Consider the following 14,808-nt stretch of genomic DNA (forward strand, 5'->3'; position numbering starts at 1 on the left):
TATACAAGAGGGGAGAGTGGAGCCATGAGAGGTGAAAGGACTTGTCTAGGGCCACAAAGGTCCATAAATAGCATGGGGAGGATTTAAACCCTAATGCGGTGCCCTTCCCAGGGCACCAGCCCTCCTCTAGAAGGCTGGGGATGTTCCTTTGAGGGATCATTTACTATAGTAAGCTACAGAGATAAAATGCAGCTAGCAGTTGGCATGCATTTCTGACTGCTCTCCTCCTTGTCTGCCCTTCAGCTCCCTGCTCTGGAGGACCGCCTCAGCACGCTTTTTGCTCCTGTGATCATCTCCTGTACAACGATGCTAGAGAAGCTCTCAGACACCTACACCTGCTTCTTGGCTGAGAAAAGCAATCATCTGTATGTCCTTCACTTGGTAAGCAGGTTGCCCAAGGCCTCCCCGCCATGGATATAGATGTCCTCTATGTAAGCCCCCAGAGGGAAGAGACTGTACCTTAGAGGCGCACTGCAGGGGGCTGACACCCAGAAAGGGACATCTAAGTGCCTGTTGATGGTGCTGAGGAAGGACGGGGTGGTGGCTCAGGCTTAATAGGGGAGAGGTACTCTTCGGTATTAGCCCTTCAGGAATCAATCAACAAGAATTTATTAATCACCTACTCTGTGCTTGGCACTATATTAGACACTGGGCTACCAGTTAGTCAACCAAACAATTAGCAGTTGCTTACTATATATGCTAAGCACTAATTGCCTTCTATATACCAGGCACTGTGCTACAACATGCATTTATTAAGCACTCACTACGTGCCAGGCATGTGCCCTGTGCTGAGCCCTTGCCCTCAAGAGGTTTACATTCTAATGGGGGGAAAGTAGATTGAGAAGAGATGAGGGAGGGTCTTTCAGAGTCTTAATTCGCTTGACTGTGCTTACAGTTTGGTGAATGCCTATTTATCGCCATCAATGGTGATGGCACAGAGAGTGAGGATGACCTGCGCCGGAAGGTGTATGTACTGAAGCATCTGTTTGAGATGCACTTTGGACTGGTCGCCCTGGACAGTCATCTCATCCGGAAAGAGTGAGTCTCCCATGTAGGGGTATGGGTGTGGTTTGGAGACAGGGCAGTTCAGTGATGTGAATACCCAATAAGGAAGCACCCTCCACCAATATATGTCTGCAGCTGTTCTGTTTGTGGTCTCCATGGGTCGCCTGAAATGCTGAGCACTTAAGTGACTTTCCCAGAGTCTCATAGAGACCAGAACTGAACCCAGTTGTTCCTGACTCTGAGGCCAATTCTATGTCCAGATGGGCATATTACCTCTCAAATCTCTTAGACCAAATTAAAGCCAAATGGAGTCAACTCTCTGCAAGGCTTCTGAGCAGCTATTATCCATATCCTCTTTGCCCTGGCCCTGGTCCCTTGATCTGGTTTTCCCAATCATTCCAAGGTATAGAGTCAGAGCCTGGACATGGAATTTGTGGGGCATTGGACTAACCCCTAGGAAAGGAAAAGTGACTCTAATTCTACATCTTAAAAAAATAGACATGTTACTATCCATCAGAGGCATCTGGTGACTTGATGTGTTGTGGACGACAGAATTTTATGGCATTAATGTGTGCATTTATAAGAAGTTATATTTTTAGAAGGGTTTCTTGTGGTGCCCAGCTCTGGATGTGGTGCTCTGGGCACCTCGCTGTTCACCTTGCCTGTCCCAGGATCCAGCTCTTCCACACGGAGCCCCTTACCCAACTGGTGCTCTTTGGATTCCCAAAGACAGGTAGCTGTTCAGAGCAGATTCTCTTCTGGGCTTTGTACTCACAGAGGGTGTGGTCTCCAAAGTATCCTCCAGCTCCACATCTTCTTATTCTGTGAATGATTGCTCAAACAGAGTCTTCCAAGATTGTAGTATAGCAGTGGGGAAGCAGCCTCTGGTTTACTTGGATCCTGAAGAGGAGGAAGACAATAGTGTGTCCACACTTAGGAATGAGGGTTGGAGAAACTAGATCCTTTTTCATTTGCCGTAAGAGGAAATGATAAGTAAATGACCTGGGATCATAGGCTGTTAGAAGAGCTTTAAGAGACCTTACAGATGACCTAGAGCAGGGGCTCCTCACCATTTTTTGTGTCCTGGACGCCTTTGGCAGCCTGGGGAAGCCTACGGACCCCTTCTCAAAATGATGCAAAGAACAAAATACCTAGGATTATCGGTTTTTAAATGCATAAAACAAATTACATAAGATCACAAGAGAAACCAATTATATTGAAATATAGTTTTCAGAATACTTTCAAAACAAATTCATGAACCCCAGTTTAAGAAGTCCTAATGTACTACAATCTATCCTGAAGGCCAGGGATGCCGAGGTCCCACAGTCAATCAGCAGCAGAGCTGGGGCTAGAAGGCAGATCTCCTGACCTTCAATTCTTACTCTTTCCTCCTTCCCAAGCTGCCTCCTCATAGGCCTGTGCCCCACAGATGATCTCTGAGTCTAGTGGCCAATGGTGCACGCAGCCAGCTCGGTGTCCTCAGTGTCCTAATCAGGGAAGTGGGATTCAGAGGCAGCTGCTGCACTGGGCCCTGCCGCATGCCACTCACTCTCGATGGATAGGGTACCTGTACTTTAAAGGTGTTTTTATGCCAGCCCCCCTCCCCTGAGCCCAGCACAGTGCCTGGCACAGAGAAGCATATAACCTCTGCTTATTAAGTCAAACTGAATTCAGGAAGAGCATTAGCAACTGTTGGCTAGACAGCTTCTAAGAGCAGAGTTTCTTACCCTCTTTTGTGTTAAGGCCTCAGGTCTCCCACAGCCTTCAGCCACTGAATTGACACGTAGAATTTGTTTCAATTTTATTTTGTCTTGGTAAGAGCAAACCCTGATCCTGTCCTTTCTTTCATCTAACTGGCATAAGGAGCTCTTGGTGTGGAAACTCCTTTCATTGATGCAGATCACAACTAGTTTGCAACTGATAGTCTTTGAGCAAGAGTTTGTGTCTGGCGAAGCCTGTGGACCCCTTTTCAGAATGTTTTTAAATGCATACAATAAAATACATTTCATGGCAAAAGAAACAAATTATATTGAAATATAGTTATCAAAATATTTTTTAAAAAGACAAATCTACGGACCCCGGGTTAAGAACCTACCTAGACAAAGAAAGCAGGTGTATGGGGGGGGGGACATACAGAAGGTGAGGGAGGGGGAAGATAGAGAGATTGAACAAGCCTGGATGTCTCTCTATATAGGCTTCACATCTGTGTGCATTTGTTTACTTGGGGAGCTCAAGGCATGCCCCTCCCTACTGATTGTGCTGTGTCCTTGTTACTGTCTTATATCTCATTATTTCTTTCTCTGCTGAGATGGGCCTGGGGGTTAAGGAAAGGTAAGCAGGGTAGATTTTCCCTTTACTTACTGAATGGGTGTGGTCATTTAGGATTCGGGGTTTGGTTGGGCTTGGAGCTAACCTGGTTCCCTCCTATCATCCCTTGACCCATTTCTAGGCTCCGGCCCTCAGACCTTCAGAAGCGCACCCAAGTGTGGGCCCTCTTCCAGAGCCTGCTCCATACATACAGCCGCCTACGAGACCAAGAGCAGAGCTTTGTGGTAGAGGTAACTTCTGTGGGGCTCTGAGGTAAGGGTGGGGGAAGCAGGGAACCCTGCTCTGAACTTTCTGTGCTATGAGATTCTATTCAATCCCCACCCAAGGAGAGATTGTTGTCTGGCTGGAGCAAGGAGCATTGATGGTCCTGAAAATTGGTAGAAATCTCCAATCTGAATTCTCTTTCAGTGAGTGATGAACCCTGGATCAGTGAATTCCTAGGAAAGATGGCAACCTCTGGATTATAAGATCATTGATTTAGAATTGTAGGGGTCTTAGAGGCCATAGAGTTCAATCGCCTCTTTTTACAGATGGAGAAACTAAGGCAAGGGGAGGTCAAGAAACTCACCCAGAGTCCACCGCTACTGAGTGTCTGAGGCAAGACTCAGACACATGTCTTTCTGACTCGAGATAGAGTGTTGATCTGCCAGCTTTCCCATCCTTATTAAACGTTCATGTGTCTGTGCCAGGTAGTAGCTGCACTTTCCATAGGAGGTGGTTTTCTTCAGAGTTTCCCAAGCCAAGCCAGGGCCCTAAAGTCCATATCAGACTTCCAAATTTCCAGTGTTCTCTGTTTTGTTGTTCTTCCTGAAGCTGGATACCTGCAGTTGGGCCTGGGTTTCTGAAGTAGGCTTGTGGTGGGGCACTCTTATGCCTTCACCATGAGGGCTGCTCTCACTCACCCACCGTGTCATGTCGGTTGCATGGGATGATCAGTGTCATGTCTTGGTGTTTTCTTTACCTGTACATCCCTCTACTTGGGTAGGCTGTTGAGAGGCTAATCCACCCCCAGCTCTGTGAACTGTGTATTGAGGCCCTGGAAGAACATGTCGTTCACCACATCAATACCCGCTCTGACAATGGTGGTGAAGAGGTCCTCCATGCCTTCCTACTTGTCCGCACCAAGCTGCTGGCCTTCTACTCCACGTGAGTCCTATGACTCTGTACTGATACAGAGATAGACCTGCACCTTGGTTTTAGGTGGGAGGTCCCTACCACCCCCCCCCCCCCCCCCTCATGACTTCCTCCACTCCCGCCCAGTTCTTGAGAGCCTGGATCCATGTAGCCTTTCCTGATGGCTGTCACTGCTGGCTTCCTTCTTGCCAGCTTGCATTTCAGTCCTTGGCTGGGGTCTTGGGTCCTATTCATTGTGTCACCTGTGAAAGTCCTCATCTTCCCAGTAAAAGACTCACGGAATTTGAGGGGTTGGAAGGCACCTCAGAAGCCATCTTGTCCTACCCAAACACAAAAGGGATTCCTGCTGTAACATGTGCAACAAAGGGGTTAGGAGAGGTCATCCAGCCTTCTCTTAAAGACCTCCAAGGAAGAAGAACCCACTGCCTTTCAGGGAATCCCATTCCTCTTTGGGACAGTTCTTATTTTTAACTAAGTTTGAATGAATTAAGTAGCATCTCAAAGTTGTCCAAAAATATTTTCATATACTATCTCAATTGAATCTCACAAAAATCCCATGAGGTAGCTGTTAGAGGTTTTTATTACTCCCATCTTATAAATGAGGAAACTGAGGCTCAAGTGGATAAGTGACTTGCCCAGGATCTCACAGCTAGTGTTGGAGATAGTTTGAACCCATATCTTCTTGGTTGCAAGCCTAGTGCTCTATCTGTTCCTCCACCATGACTCACAGAAAAATCATGAGCTCTTTGAAGACATGGCCATGTCTTATACTGATTTTATGATATGCCCTGAAGTTTGTTTTTATATTTTTAATCTTCATATTTACTAGCCACGGCAGTCCTATCTTCTTCTCAGTCTCAGTGCAGGTGACATTGTCCAGGACATAGCCCACCCTGGGCTTCCATCCTGTACTTTGCTTAGTGTTGTCCATACCTACCCATCCATGGAACTCCCTGGCACTCAGTCCATGAACCATTTGGAAAAGAAAGGAGACTTTCATAACTTGTTGACTCTTTGCCTGTGTCTACAGCCATCACGCTAGTCCCCTGCGCTCAGCAGATCTTCTCTCCATCCTTCTCATGGTTCAAGACCTGTATCCCAGTGACAGCTCAGTGGAAGAGAACAGCATTCAGGTTGCCAGTCTACTCCCTGGGTTCTAGCTCTTACCGTGGGTTATTGAACAGAAAATTGGCATGGGGGTGGGGAAGAGAGGGGCGTTACTGGGTGCACGGGGGATGGGTCATGGAGTGAAGGGGGACGGGAGGAGTGCATAACCCTCTGCTCTCTGTAGGCCTGCCTGGGTACATGAAGTGCTGGAAAGAATGATGCAGAGGCCAGGCATATTCCCATGGAACAGACTTCTACTCAGCTTATCCACCAACTTCTGTCTCAATTTCCTTAGGCTTCCCAAGGAAAGACATCTCAGCAGAGACCCAGCAACAGCCAGAACATTCCTGTGCAGCGGATGAGAAGCCCTGGCCCACATTCACCAGCTACGAGTAGTTCAGAGGAGACGGTGGGTGCAGTGGGTGTGGGGTGCCTCTCTGGAGAATCAGAGCCCCCTTGGGACAAAGCATCTGTTTCCAGCTACTCTCACCTATCATAAACTTCCACCCTTTAGAAGACAGCAAGGCAGCCTTGGGCTAAGCTGGGTGATGCATGCCCATAACGCCTGCTTCTGGGGAGCTTAAGGCTGGTGGGTCTCTTGAGTTTGGAAGTCCTGAGCTACACAGAACTGTGCCAGTTGGGCATCTGCAGTAGCTAAGGTCAACATTAACATGGTGAGCCCCCAGGTTGTTTAGGGAGGGGCGAACCAGCCCAGGTCACAAAAGGAGCAGGTCAAAGCTTCAAAGCCAAGGGGCAACTAGGTGGCGAAGTAAATAGAGCACTGGCCCTGTAGCCAGGAGGACCTGAGTTCAAATCCAGCCTCAGACACATAACCCTCACTAGCTGTGTGATTCTGGCCAAGTCACTTAACCCCAAGTGCCTCACAAAAAAAAAAAAGCTTCCATGCCAGTCAATAGTGGGGTTGGGCCCATAAATGGCTGCTATACCTCCAGCCTGGGCAAGATAGTGTCAGGCTGAAAAAGAGTCTTAGAAGCTCCCAGGTGAGAGCCATCTGGAGGAACCTACTGTTTCTGAGCTCTTACTCCCTCCTTTTTTTGTTGCAGGAGATAGACAGTCTTTCAGTGGTGGAGGAATACTACACTCCAGCACCCTCCCCTGGTGGACAGAGCTCAGGTAAGACCTGGAGCCACGGGGAGAGAAAGGAAACTGAAAGTCCACTTGTGGAACCAGAGTGAGGAAGTGCCAGGTTTAGACCCTTGAAGGCGCTCAGCTCATACTCTGAAACTTCCAGATGCCTGGTGCGAGTGCATGCGCACACACACAGACACACACAGACATGCACACGCTGTCCCTGCAGTGGAGTAACAAAGAGAACAGAAATGGAGAGGTGTACCACACACCTTCAGATGCCCTCGGCCCTTCCTCCAAATTGTAACAACCCCTTCAGTGAAGGGGAGAGAGGCAGCATAGTGTGATAGTGGGGAAAGCCTTGAACTGGGAGTCTGGACACTTGGGTTTGAATCCCAGCCCTGTCAGAAATGCTCTCTCTGATGCTGGGCAAACTGCTTCCATTCTCCAAGCCTCAGTGTCCTCAGGAACACTGAAAGGAAAGGATTGGACGACCTGGTCTCTAAAATCTCTTATGGCTTTAAATTTGTGTGATTGGCTGGTCTTTCCTATAAAAACAACTTACCATCATGTTGACTACACAATAAATAGACTGTCATGTAGCAATTATATAACATTTCAAGGTTGGCAAGGCGCTTTTTAAACATCTCATTTTATCCTCAGCAACTCCAGAAGTGGGTGCTATTATCATACCCATTTTACGGATAAACTGAGACTGATAGAGATTAATTGACTTGCCCACTCATCATACAGCTGGCAGTATCTGAGGCAGTATTCGAAGAAGAGCCTCGGGTCTTTTGGCCCCAGCAACCCTCTCTCTGCTGCGCCGCCTAACCGTAGATAACGACATACCAATATTACTTGCTTCATGGGATTGTGGTGAAGAAAGTGTGCTTTTCAAACCCTAGAGTACTCTATAAATTCATAGAGAATGAATGAAGGGCACAGGCACAAGTAGGAGGGTTGGTCTCAGCCGGGGAAAAGCCCTTTCACCATCAGAGGCTGAAGCAAAGGATGAGAGAATGTAGAGGCATTTTAAGGCATAAAACAGGAAAAAGAATAAGCTCACAACATATGGCCTCTGTTTTCCTCAGTAAAGGTGGAGATGAGGTCTTCTGCAATGAGTGCCCAATAAGCCATTTTACGGGATATGATGTCTCCAACTTAGAGAGGAATTATTTCCAAAAGTTCACATGTCAGTCATGTGAAAGCACATGTTTCCCCCTAGACACCCTGTTGTACATGGTAGTTATAAGCAGTGAAAATAATAGAGAACTGTGCTATGGCAAATACACAGCCAGTTACTTTTGATGCTTTGTTCAATTACAATCTTTATTAAATAGATTTTTGCAAGCTGGCTTGTGACCTGAACCATATACAACATTGAATGGAAAAATTCCTTCTGTAGTGAATATAAAGTTGCTGGAAACATCTACGTCATCTCTGCCCTCACAGCCACTGAGTGAATTGTGGGTAAAAGGATGAGAGAGGGGCCGAAGAAGGTCAAGAGCTATTGGGAAGGGATTCCAAGGAATTTTGGTGGAGGAGCAGGTGTATGTGTGGAAAGTGAGGGGGAGTGCAGATGATAGAGGAGCTGCGTTCCTGCTCAGAGCCCTCAGACTGCAGGGCCTTTACAGGACTTCTATCACCCAGGTCTCTGCATGAGCTGCGTTTTGGGTCTCAGCTAAGAGTCTCCTCCCTATAGAAGGGAGCATGATAGCTCTGAGGACATGTTTTCCTTTCTGTCGCACCCCCAAGTACTTTTGTTGTGGTGACATACAGTGAGCAGGGAGCAAGAAGGAAATATGGTCACTCAGAAAATGGCCTGGATTCCGGGAATTCCCTCTGTACACTTGAGTGTGAACTTTCTGATAATGGGCTAGGACCGCCCTCTCAAGAGCCCCAAGAGCAGGACGGCCTTTTCGGCCTGTTTGTGCTGGGGCCTCTTTGCCTCTGCCTGATGCTGTAGTTGTTGCCCTCGCCAGCAAATCTCTCTCTGCTCCAGTAATTGTCATTCTATGCGGGGCGTCTGAGCTCTCTTCTTGGGGATGGGGCAGACAACATACAAATCCTTTGTAACTTTTACAGGAAGTGCCATCTGGCTGGAGGGTGGAACTCCACCAGTTGGTGAGGACGCCGATGCTGCCTTTGTCCAGGTGAGTTCCTCTTGGGGGATAAATGGACTTAGCCTGGGACTTCAGTCCGAGCCTCCTGTGGCATAAGGGGTGGAGAGAGAAGTCGAGCTGTCCGTTTAGAATCATAGGCTTCAGAAGGTCAGAGAAGGAAGGACTTTCGAGATCTTTGAGTCCAATCCATTTTATGGATTTAAAAAAAAACCAAACCCAGAGGATCAGAAAGGTGAGATGTCTTACTTATGAATGGCAGAGGTGGGCAAGATTCCTGGTCTTTGGGGACAGACTTGGGATATAGACTTTTGTACTGAGGGAGACTCCCTCCCTTCTTTCCCCTGCAGAATGCCCGGTCTTCCTCTTTTAACAGGGTGCACGCATTTTCAAAGTCCAGTCCCTCAGGGTCTGCGGATGAGAAGTGTAGACTTAGGGCAGATCCCTCTCCGAAGCCTGGCTCGTTCTGGCAGAACACTAGCAACAGTTTCTTCACAGAACTGTATAGTAGGTGGTAGAGCACTGGACTTGAGCACTAGATTACCGGGCTTCAAATCCCAGCTCACGTACTTAACTAGCTGTGCAACCCTTGGCAAATCACTCAATCTCTCTGAGCCTCCATCTCCTCATTTATAAAACGAGAGGGCTGGGTAAGGGTGCTTCCAGCCCCAAATCTTTTGAATCTATGATATTCATACGATGAATTCATTGTTCCCAAGAGCCAGGGGACAGTTGGGGCATGCTTTCTCAGATTGTCTTTAACAGATATCAAATACGTTCCATCAAGAGCTGAGGTTCAGTGTGGCCTCTCGGTTCAAGCCCGTCCACTAGTCGTGATCACATATTCTCTTTGTGCCTTAGTTTCCCCACTTGCACAATTAGTTGGTTTTTGAGATACTGAAGAACTGAGAGAACAGCCTGGGACTATGTAACTTTAAATATTCTAATTTTAAAATTAAGTACTTAATTTTAAGTTATTTTAATGTTCTGGAGAGGCAAGGTACTATGTGTCTTTCTACCACATCTTCCAGTTTTCTCTACCTTTCCTGTCCTATGTCTCTACCCATCTCACCCCATTTTCCCACCTCCTCATATCAATCTTTTTCTCAGACTGTGAGGTGGAGTGATGTACAGAAATCAGAAAGAATAGGATGGTTATATCTTGGGAGGGTGGACCAAGAAGCAGTGACTTCAGAGCTGAACCATTTGGATCTGTAAATTATTTTCTCCTTCCCCTGTCACAAGACAAGGAAATCCATGAAGAGGGAAGACCTAATCTTACTTGCTCTGCACTCTCCTCTCACTCACGTCTCTGTCTCCCTGAATCAGATAGCAGAGGACACCTTGCAAACTCTGGTCCCCCCATCTCCCGCACCTTCCAGTCCCAGAAGGATTTTCCTGGATGCCACTTTAAAGGAGAGCCACTGTGTTATGATGCCTCACACCATGTACTGCATGCCTCTCTGGCCAGGGATCTCTATGGTGCTTCTAACCAAGGTAAGAGAGCCAGCCAGGACTGGCTGCCTTGCCTCCTGGCGAGGGCGCGGGACTCTTTTCTTTAGACCCCTCACCTCCTCTGCTTCCTCCCTGCAGAGCCCCAGCTGCCACATGGCTCTCTCCCTTTATCAACTGCTGGATGGGTTTTCGGTACTAGAGAAGAAACTGAAGGAAAGGCAGCAAGCAGGGGGTGCCCTTCGTTCCCAGCCCCTTTTAGGGGACTTGCGCCAGAGGATGGACAAATTTGTGAAGAATCGAGGAGGACAAGACATTCAGGTCAGACTTAAACCTCATAGGAAATCAGAGCCAAAGCTCTGCCCCCGCAGGAGAAAGAAGGGAGTCTTGTGCTCTTGGGGACACCAGTGAATCAGAAAACCAAAATCAAGAAGTCAGAGGGAAATGCAAAACTTTTACTCAAAACATTAAACCCTCGGGGTTCAGGAATGAGGCATTTTTTGTTAATCAAACAGTCTGGTTAACAGGATTATCATAAATTCCAGACATGACTCACCAATTACCAGATAACTTAAAATTCAGTTCACATATGTTTTTTAAGGTTAATGTCATAGATTTTATTTGTGCTATTGTAATGTTACAATGTTTCAGTTACTTGGACTTTAAAAAAATTGGTTTAATCTCTTCAATTAACAAAAATCTATTCTCTTTCCCTTCCGTCTTCCTCCATTGGAAAAAAGGAAAAGGAAAAAACAAAATCATTGTCACAAATATGCATAGTCAAACAAACAGATGCCTGCATTGGCCACATCTAAAAGTATCTATCTCAGTCTCCACCCTTAGTCCATCATCTCTGTCAGGAGGTAGGTGGGTGGGGAGCATGTTTCATCCAGAGTCCTCTGGAATCATGGTTAGTCAGTTCACATATATTTATGAAAGATCTGTTTTGTGCCTACCACTGTGCAAGATGCTGTGTAAACTCTCAAAAAACTAAACCATAACCCTGCCCTTGAGGAGATTCTAGTCTTATCGTGAAAGTTATATCCATTCAGTGACAATGCGCACCAGCAGCGGTGTATATGCTCAGTACTATAGAGAAGGAAGAAGAAAGGGAAGATCAGGATGGGCTGGAAAAGTGGGGTGGGTGTCGTAGAGATGATGGCCTTTGAACTGGGGCTTTGAAAGGGAGAGCATCTTAAGTGAGGAGAATAGTGCGGTGGCCTCACACTTAGTAGGCATTTAATAATTAAGGATTAAGTAGAAGTCAACCATGCAACTGGGCAGAGAAAGAGGCTATGCATGGCCTGCTTTGGGGAAGGTGGAGAGACCTGCCAGATTGAAAAAGAGAATGTGACAAGGAACAGTAGGGAATAAAAATGGAGGAGGTCCGGTGGGGCCAGGCTAGAGAGGGCCTCAAATGCCAAGATGATAAGTTCAGGCTTTGTTCCTTTGGCAGTGGGACATTGATTGGAAATTTGTAAGCAAAGGAATGAAGTAGTGAAGGTCATATTTTAGGAGGGTGAGCCTGGTGTCACTGTGAAAAATGAAGTGGAGCATGAGGAAGTAAAGTATTCGGAATATTAAAACACAGCTGAGTCTTTGATGATTCTGGAGGCATTTCAGGATCTTGACGTGCCTCAGGGCCAACATCCTGAATGTGCTTTAGCATTGTATTAGGTGGACAGAAGAGCTGGCTCATAGGATGGCATATGAAATGTTTACTGGCTCTAAAGGTAATTCTGAAGTGATCATAAATGCTTAGGAAGCCCTGGGGTCTCGTTCCTAGCTGTAGCATTGCTGGGGGGCAGAGGGTTCTTTGGGGGTTTGTGTCCCCAAAGTTATCTATCCTTGTTTCAGAGCTCATGGCTGGAATTTAAGAACAAGGCTTTCTCCAGGAGTGACCAAGGGTCATACTTGGAGTAAGTACAGGCACTGGTGGAAATGGGTGGGGGGCAGGGGGGAGGGGAGGTGGGAGGTGAAAGTAATGGGAACCCTTGGGTGGGATGACTCCTCTTTGCTCTGATTCTCTGATTCAGAGATGACAGAAAGATGCCAGAGTATTAAAAGACAGAAAGCAGCCATGAGGAGCTCAGTAAACTCAGAGCAAGAGAGAGAATTCCCGGGAAAGAATATGACCAAGAAAGAGAGAACACTGGGGAGACTGAGCCTCCAGTATGTGGGAGAGGGGATAGCCAAAAAAAGTAGGCACACCAGAACTAGGGAAAGAGAGGGGCCTTGTGTACTCAGCATTGACCTGCTCTTCAGTCCCCAGGTGCCAGTCTTCCCCTCTGAGGTTACTATCCATCTGTCTGTACTGGGTTTACGTGTTGTCCCTCCCACTGGCATGTAAGCTCCTGGAGGGCAGGGATTGTGTTTAGCCTTTCTTTGCATCCTCAGCACTTAGCCAAGTGCACAGGATAAGGGCTTAATGAGTGCTTGCTGATTGAGTCCTTGACTTTCAGGATCATCCAGGCCTGTGCAAAGGTAAAGAGGCAGCTTTGCTCCATGTACCGAGTCTGCTTCCTGAGCCCAGCCCCTGGAGGGGGAGGGCCCTGTCTCCCCGAGAGCCTACAGAACCACGTCCAGAGTGTCATCCAGTAAGTTGGGGAATGATTGGAGGTGGGGCCTTGGCCTTGGATGGAGCCTATGGCCACAAGTCACCTGTGCTCCTCTGGTTTCCTCTGACAGAGACATGCTGGTGGACTGGAAGGACTTTTTGATGGTGAAGAGCCAGAGAAACATCACCTTGGTGTCATATCCTGACTAAGTAAGGGGGAGCCAGGGCAAGGAAGCGCCATAATTAAGGCATCTCTTCTACTTAATCTCTCAGAAGGGTCTGCAGGGTATAAATGGCACTGTATACATGGCCTTTTTTTTTTTTTTAAATAATCCTCTTATCAACAGCAAGCATGTTACTTACAAAAGGTTACTCACTATGTGCCAGGCACTGAGCGAAGTGCTGGCCATCCAGGGAAAAAAACCCAAAACATTTCCTGCCCTCAAGCTGCTTACATAGTAATGGGTGAGACAACCTGTAAATAACAGTCATATACAAGATCTGTGCCAAGCAAATACAAGGTAACCTTAGCATAAGAAGACCTGAATTTGAATCCTGCCTCAGACATTTATTAGCCGTGTAACCCTGGACAAGTCACTTAACCACTCTCAGCCTCAGTTTCCTTATCTGTAAAATGGGGATAATAATGCACCTACTTCACAGGATTGTGAGAATCAAATGAGATAACATTTGTAAAGTGCTTTGCAAACCTAAAATTTGATACACACATATGTATAGTATATAGAATATATATGTATGTGTGTATGTATGTGAATGTGTATGTATATAGGGAGAGAAAGTATTGAGTGTGTATATATATATTGAGATATTAAGTACATATGAAGAGATTTATATATAATATTATATATATTCTATACATACATGTGTGTGTGTATGTATATATGTGTGTGTGTGTGTGTATATATATGTGTATATATATATGTATTGAGTATATTTGTTGTTTACTCAGTTAGTCACGTCCAATTCTTCATGGCTCCATTTGGGATTTTCTTGGCAGATACTGGAGGAGTTTGCCATTTCCTTCTCCAGCTTATTTTACAGATGAGAAAACTGAGGCAAACAGGGTTAAATGACTTGCCCAGGATCACTCAGCTAATAAGTATCTGAAGTCTGATTTGAACTAGGGTCCTCCTGACTCCAGGGTCAACACTCTCTCCACTGTGCCACCTAATTGCCCCATTGAATATTTTACATAGATATATCTATATAACATAGATACATATATGTGTATGTGTGCATATGTGCCATGTATCTGTGTGTGTATATATGTATATATACATACTACCTATTATTATTAGGGGGGAAGGCACTAGCAGCCGGGGAGGGACCAAGAAAGACCTCCCTAGAATGTCGTTGTTGAGATGAGTCTTGAAGGTAGCCAGTAGGCAGAGGTGAGGAGGGGGACAACCAGGGCAGAGGCTGTCGAGTTCATCCTCATAGTGAGCATCAGATATTTGGAGCCAGCATGAACAGAACCCTTCCTAGAGTAACCTTCATGCAAAGGCCCCAGGGGCCTAGAACTACAGTGAAAGGCCTCTGGTTCCACCTTCTCAACGCCACGAAAGGAGAAGCGATTTTCCCAGATCCTATAACTTGTGAATAACAGAGCCATTAGACTGTGTGATCCTTGAGAACAGGAACTGGTTTTTGCCTTTCTTTGTATCCCCAGTGCTTAGCACGTGGCATACAGTGCTGCTTAATAAATGCTTGTTGACTGGCTAAGCCAAGACTAGATATCCTGATGCCCAGAATGGTGATCTTGCTGCTCTACCACACTGCCTTTGTTTTTATAAGCCATGAGGTGGTAAAATGGACAGAATGCCAGGCCTGAAGTCAGGAAGACCCGAGTTCAAATCTGGCCTCAGATACTTTCTAGCTGGGTAACTCTGGGGAAGTCACTTAACTTCTGTTTGCCTCAATTTCCTCATCTGTGAAATGGGGCTATAATAGCACCTGCCTCCCAAGGTTATTGTGAGGATCAAATGAGATCAT

At 46.5% G+C, this 14,808-nt stretch overlaps 1 protein-coding gene across 5 annotated transcripts in view; it reads left to right on the top strand.

Annotated features, from left to right (window-relative positions):
• HPS1 (HPS1 biogenesis of lysosomal organelles complex 3 subunit 1) overlaps positions 1-14,808 on the top strand; it is a 37,263-nt gene that overhangs the window by 9,163 nt on the left and 13,292 nt on the right. For 4 of the 5 annotated variants that reach the window (XM_027859464.1, XM_027859440.1, XM_027859457.1 and 1 more), the window contains 13 exons: positions 244-381; positions 896-1,038; positions 3,455-3,563; positions 4,319-4,479; positions 5,498-5,600; positions 5,870-5,983; positions 6,639-6,708; positions 8,752-8,819; positions 10,116-10,283; positions 10,380-10,559; positions 12,096-12,157; positions 12,701-12,835; positions 12,927-12,992. In XM_027859464.1, coding sequence (XP_027715265.1) covers positions 244-381; positions 896-1,038; positions 3,455-3,563; positions 4,319-4,479; positions 5,498-5,600; positions 5,870-5,983; positions 6,639-6,708; positions 8,752-8,819; positions 10,116-10,283; positions 10,380-10,559; positions 12,096-12,157; positions 12,701-12,835; positions 12,927-12,992 — 1,517 coding nt within the window. Of the gene's footprint in view, positions 1-243; positions 382-895; positions 1,039-3,454; positions 3,564-4,318; positions 4,480-5,497; positions 5,601-5,869; positions 5,984-6,638; positions 6,709-8,751; positions 8,820-10,115; positions 10,284-10,379; positions 10,560-12,095; positions 12,158-12,700; positions 12,836-12,926; positions 13,006-14,808 lie in introns of all 5 variants that reach the window. The other variant, XM_027859473.1, reaches the window with a different exon arrangement.

Source organism: Vombatus ursinus, unplaced genomic scaffold (assembly GCF_900497805.2).
Source record: "Vombatus ursinus unplaced genomic scaffold, bare-nosed wombat genome assembly UNPS02000749.1, whole genome shotgun sequence".
In the NCBI taxonomy this organism is placed as follows: Eukaryota; Metazoa; Chordata; class Mammalia; order Diprotodontia; family Vombatidae; genus Vombatus; species Vombatus ursinus.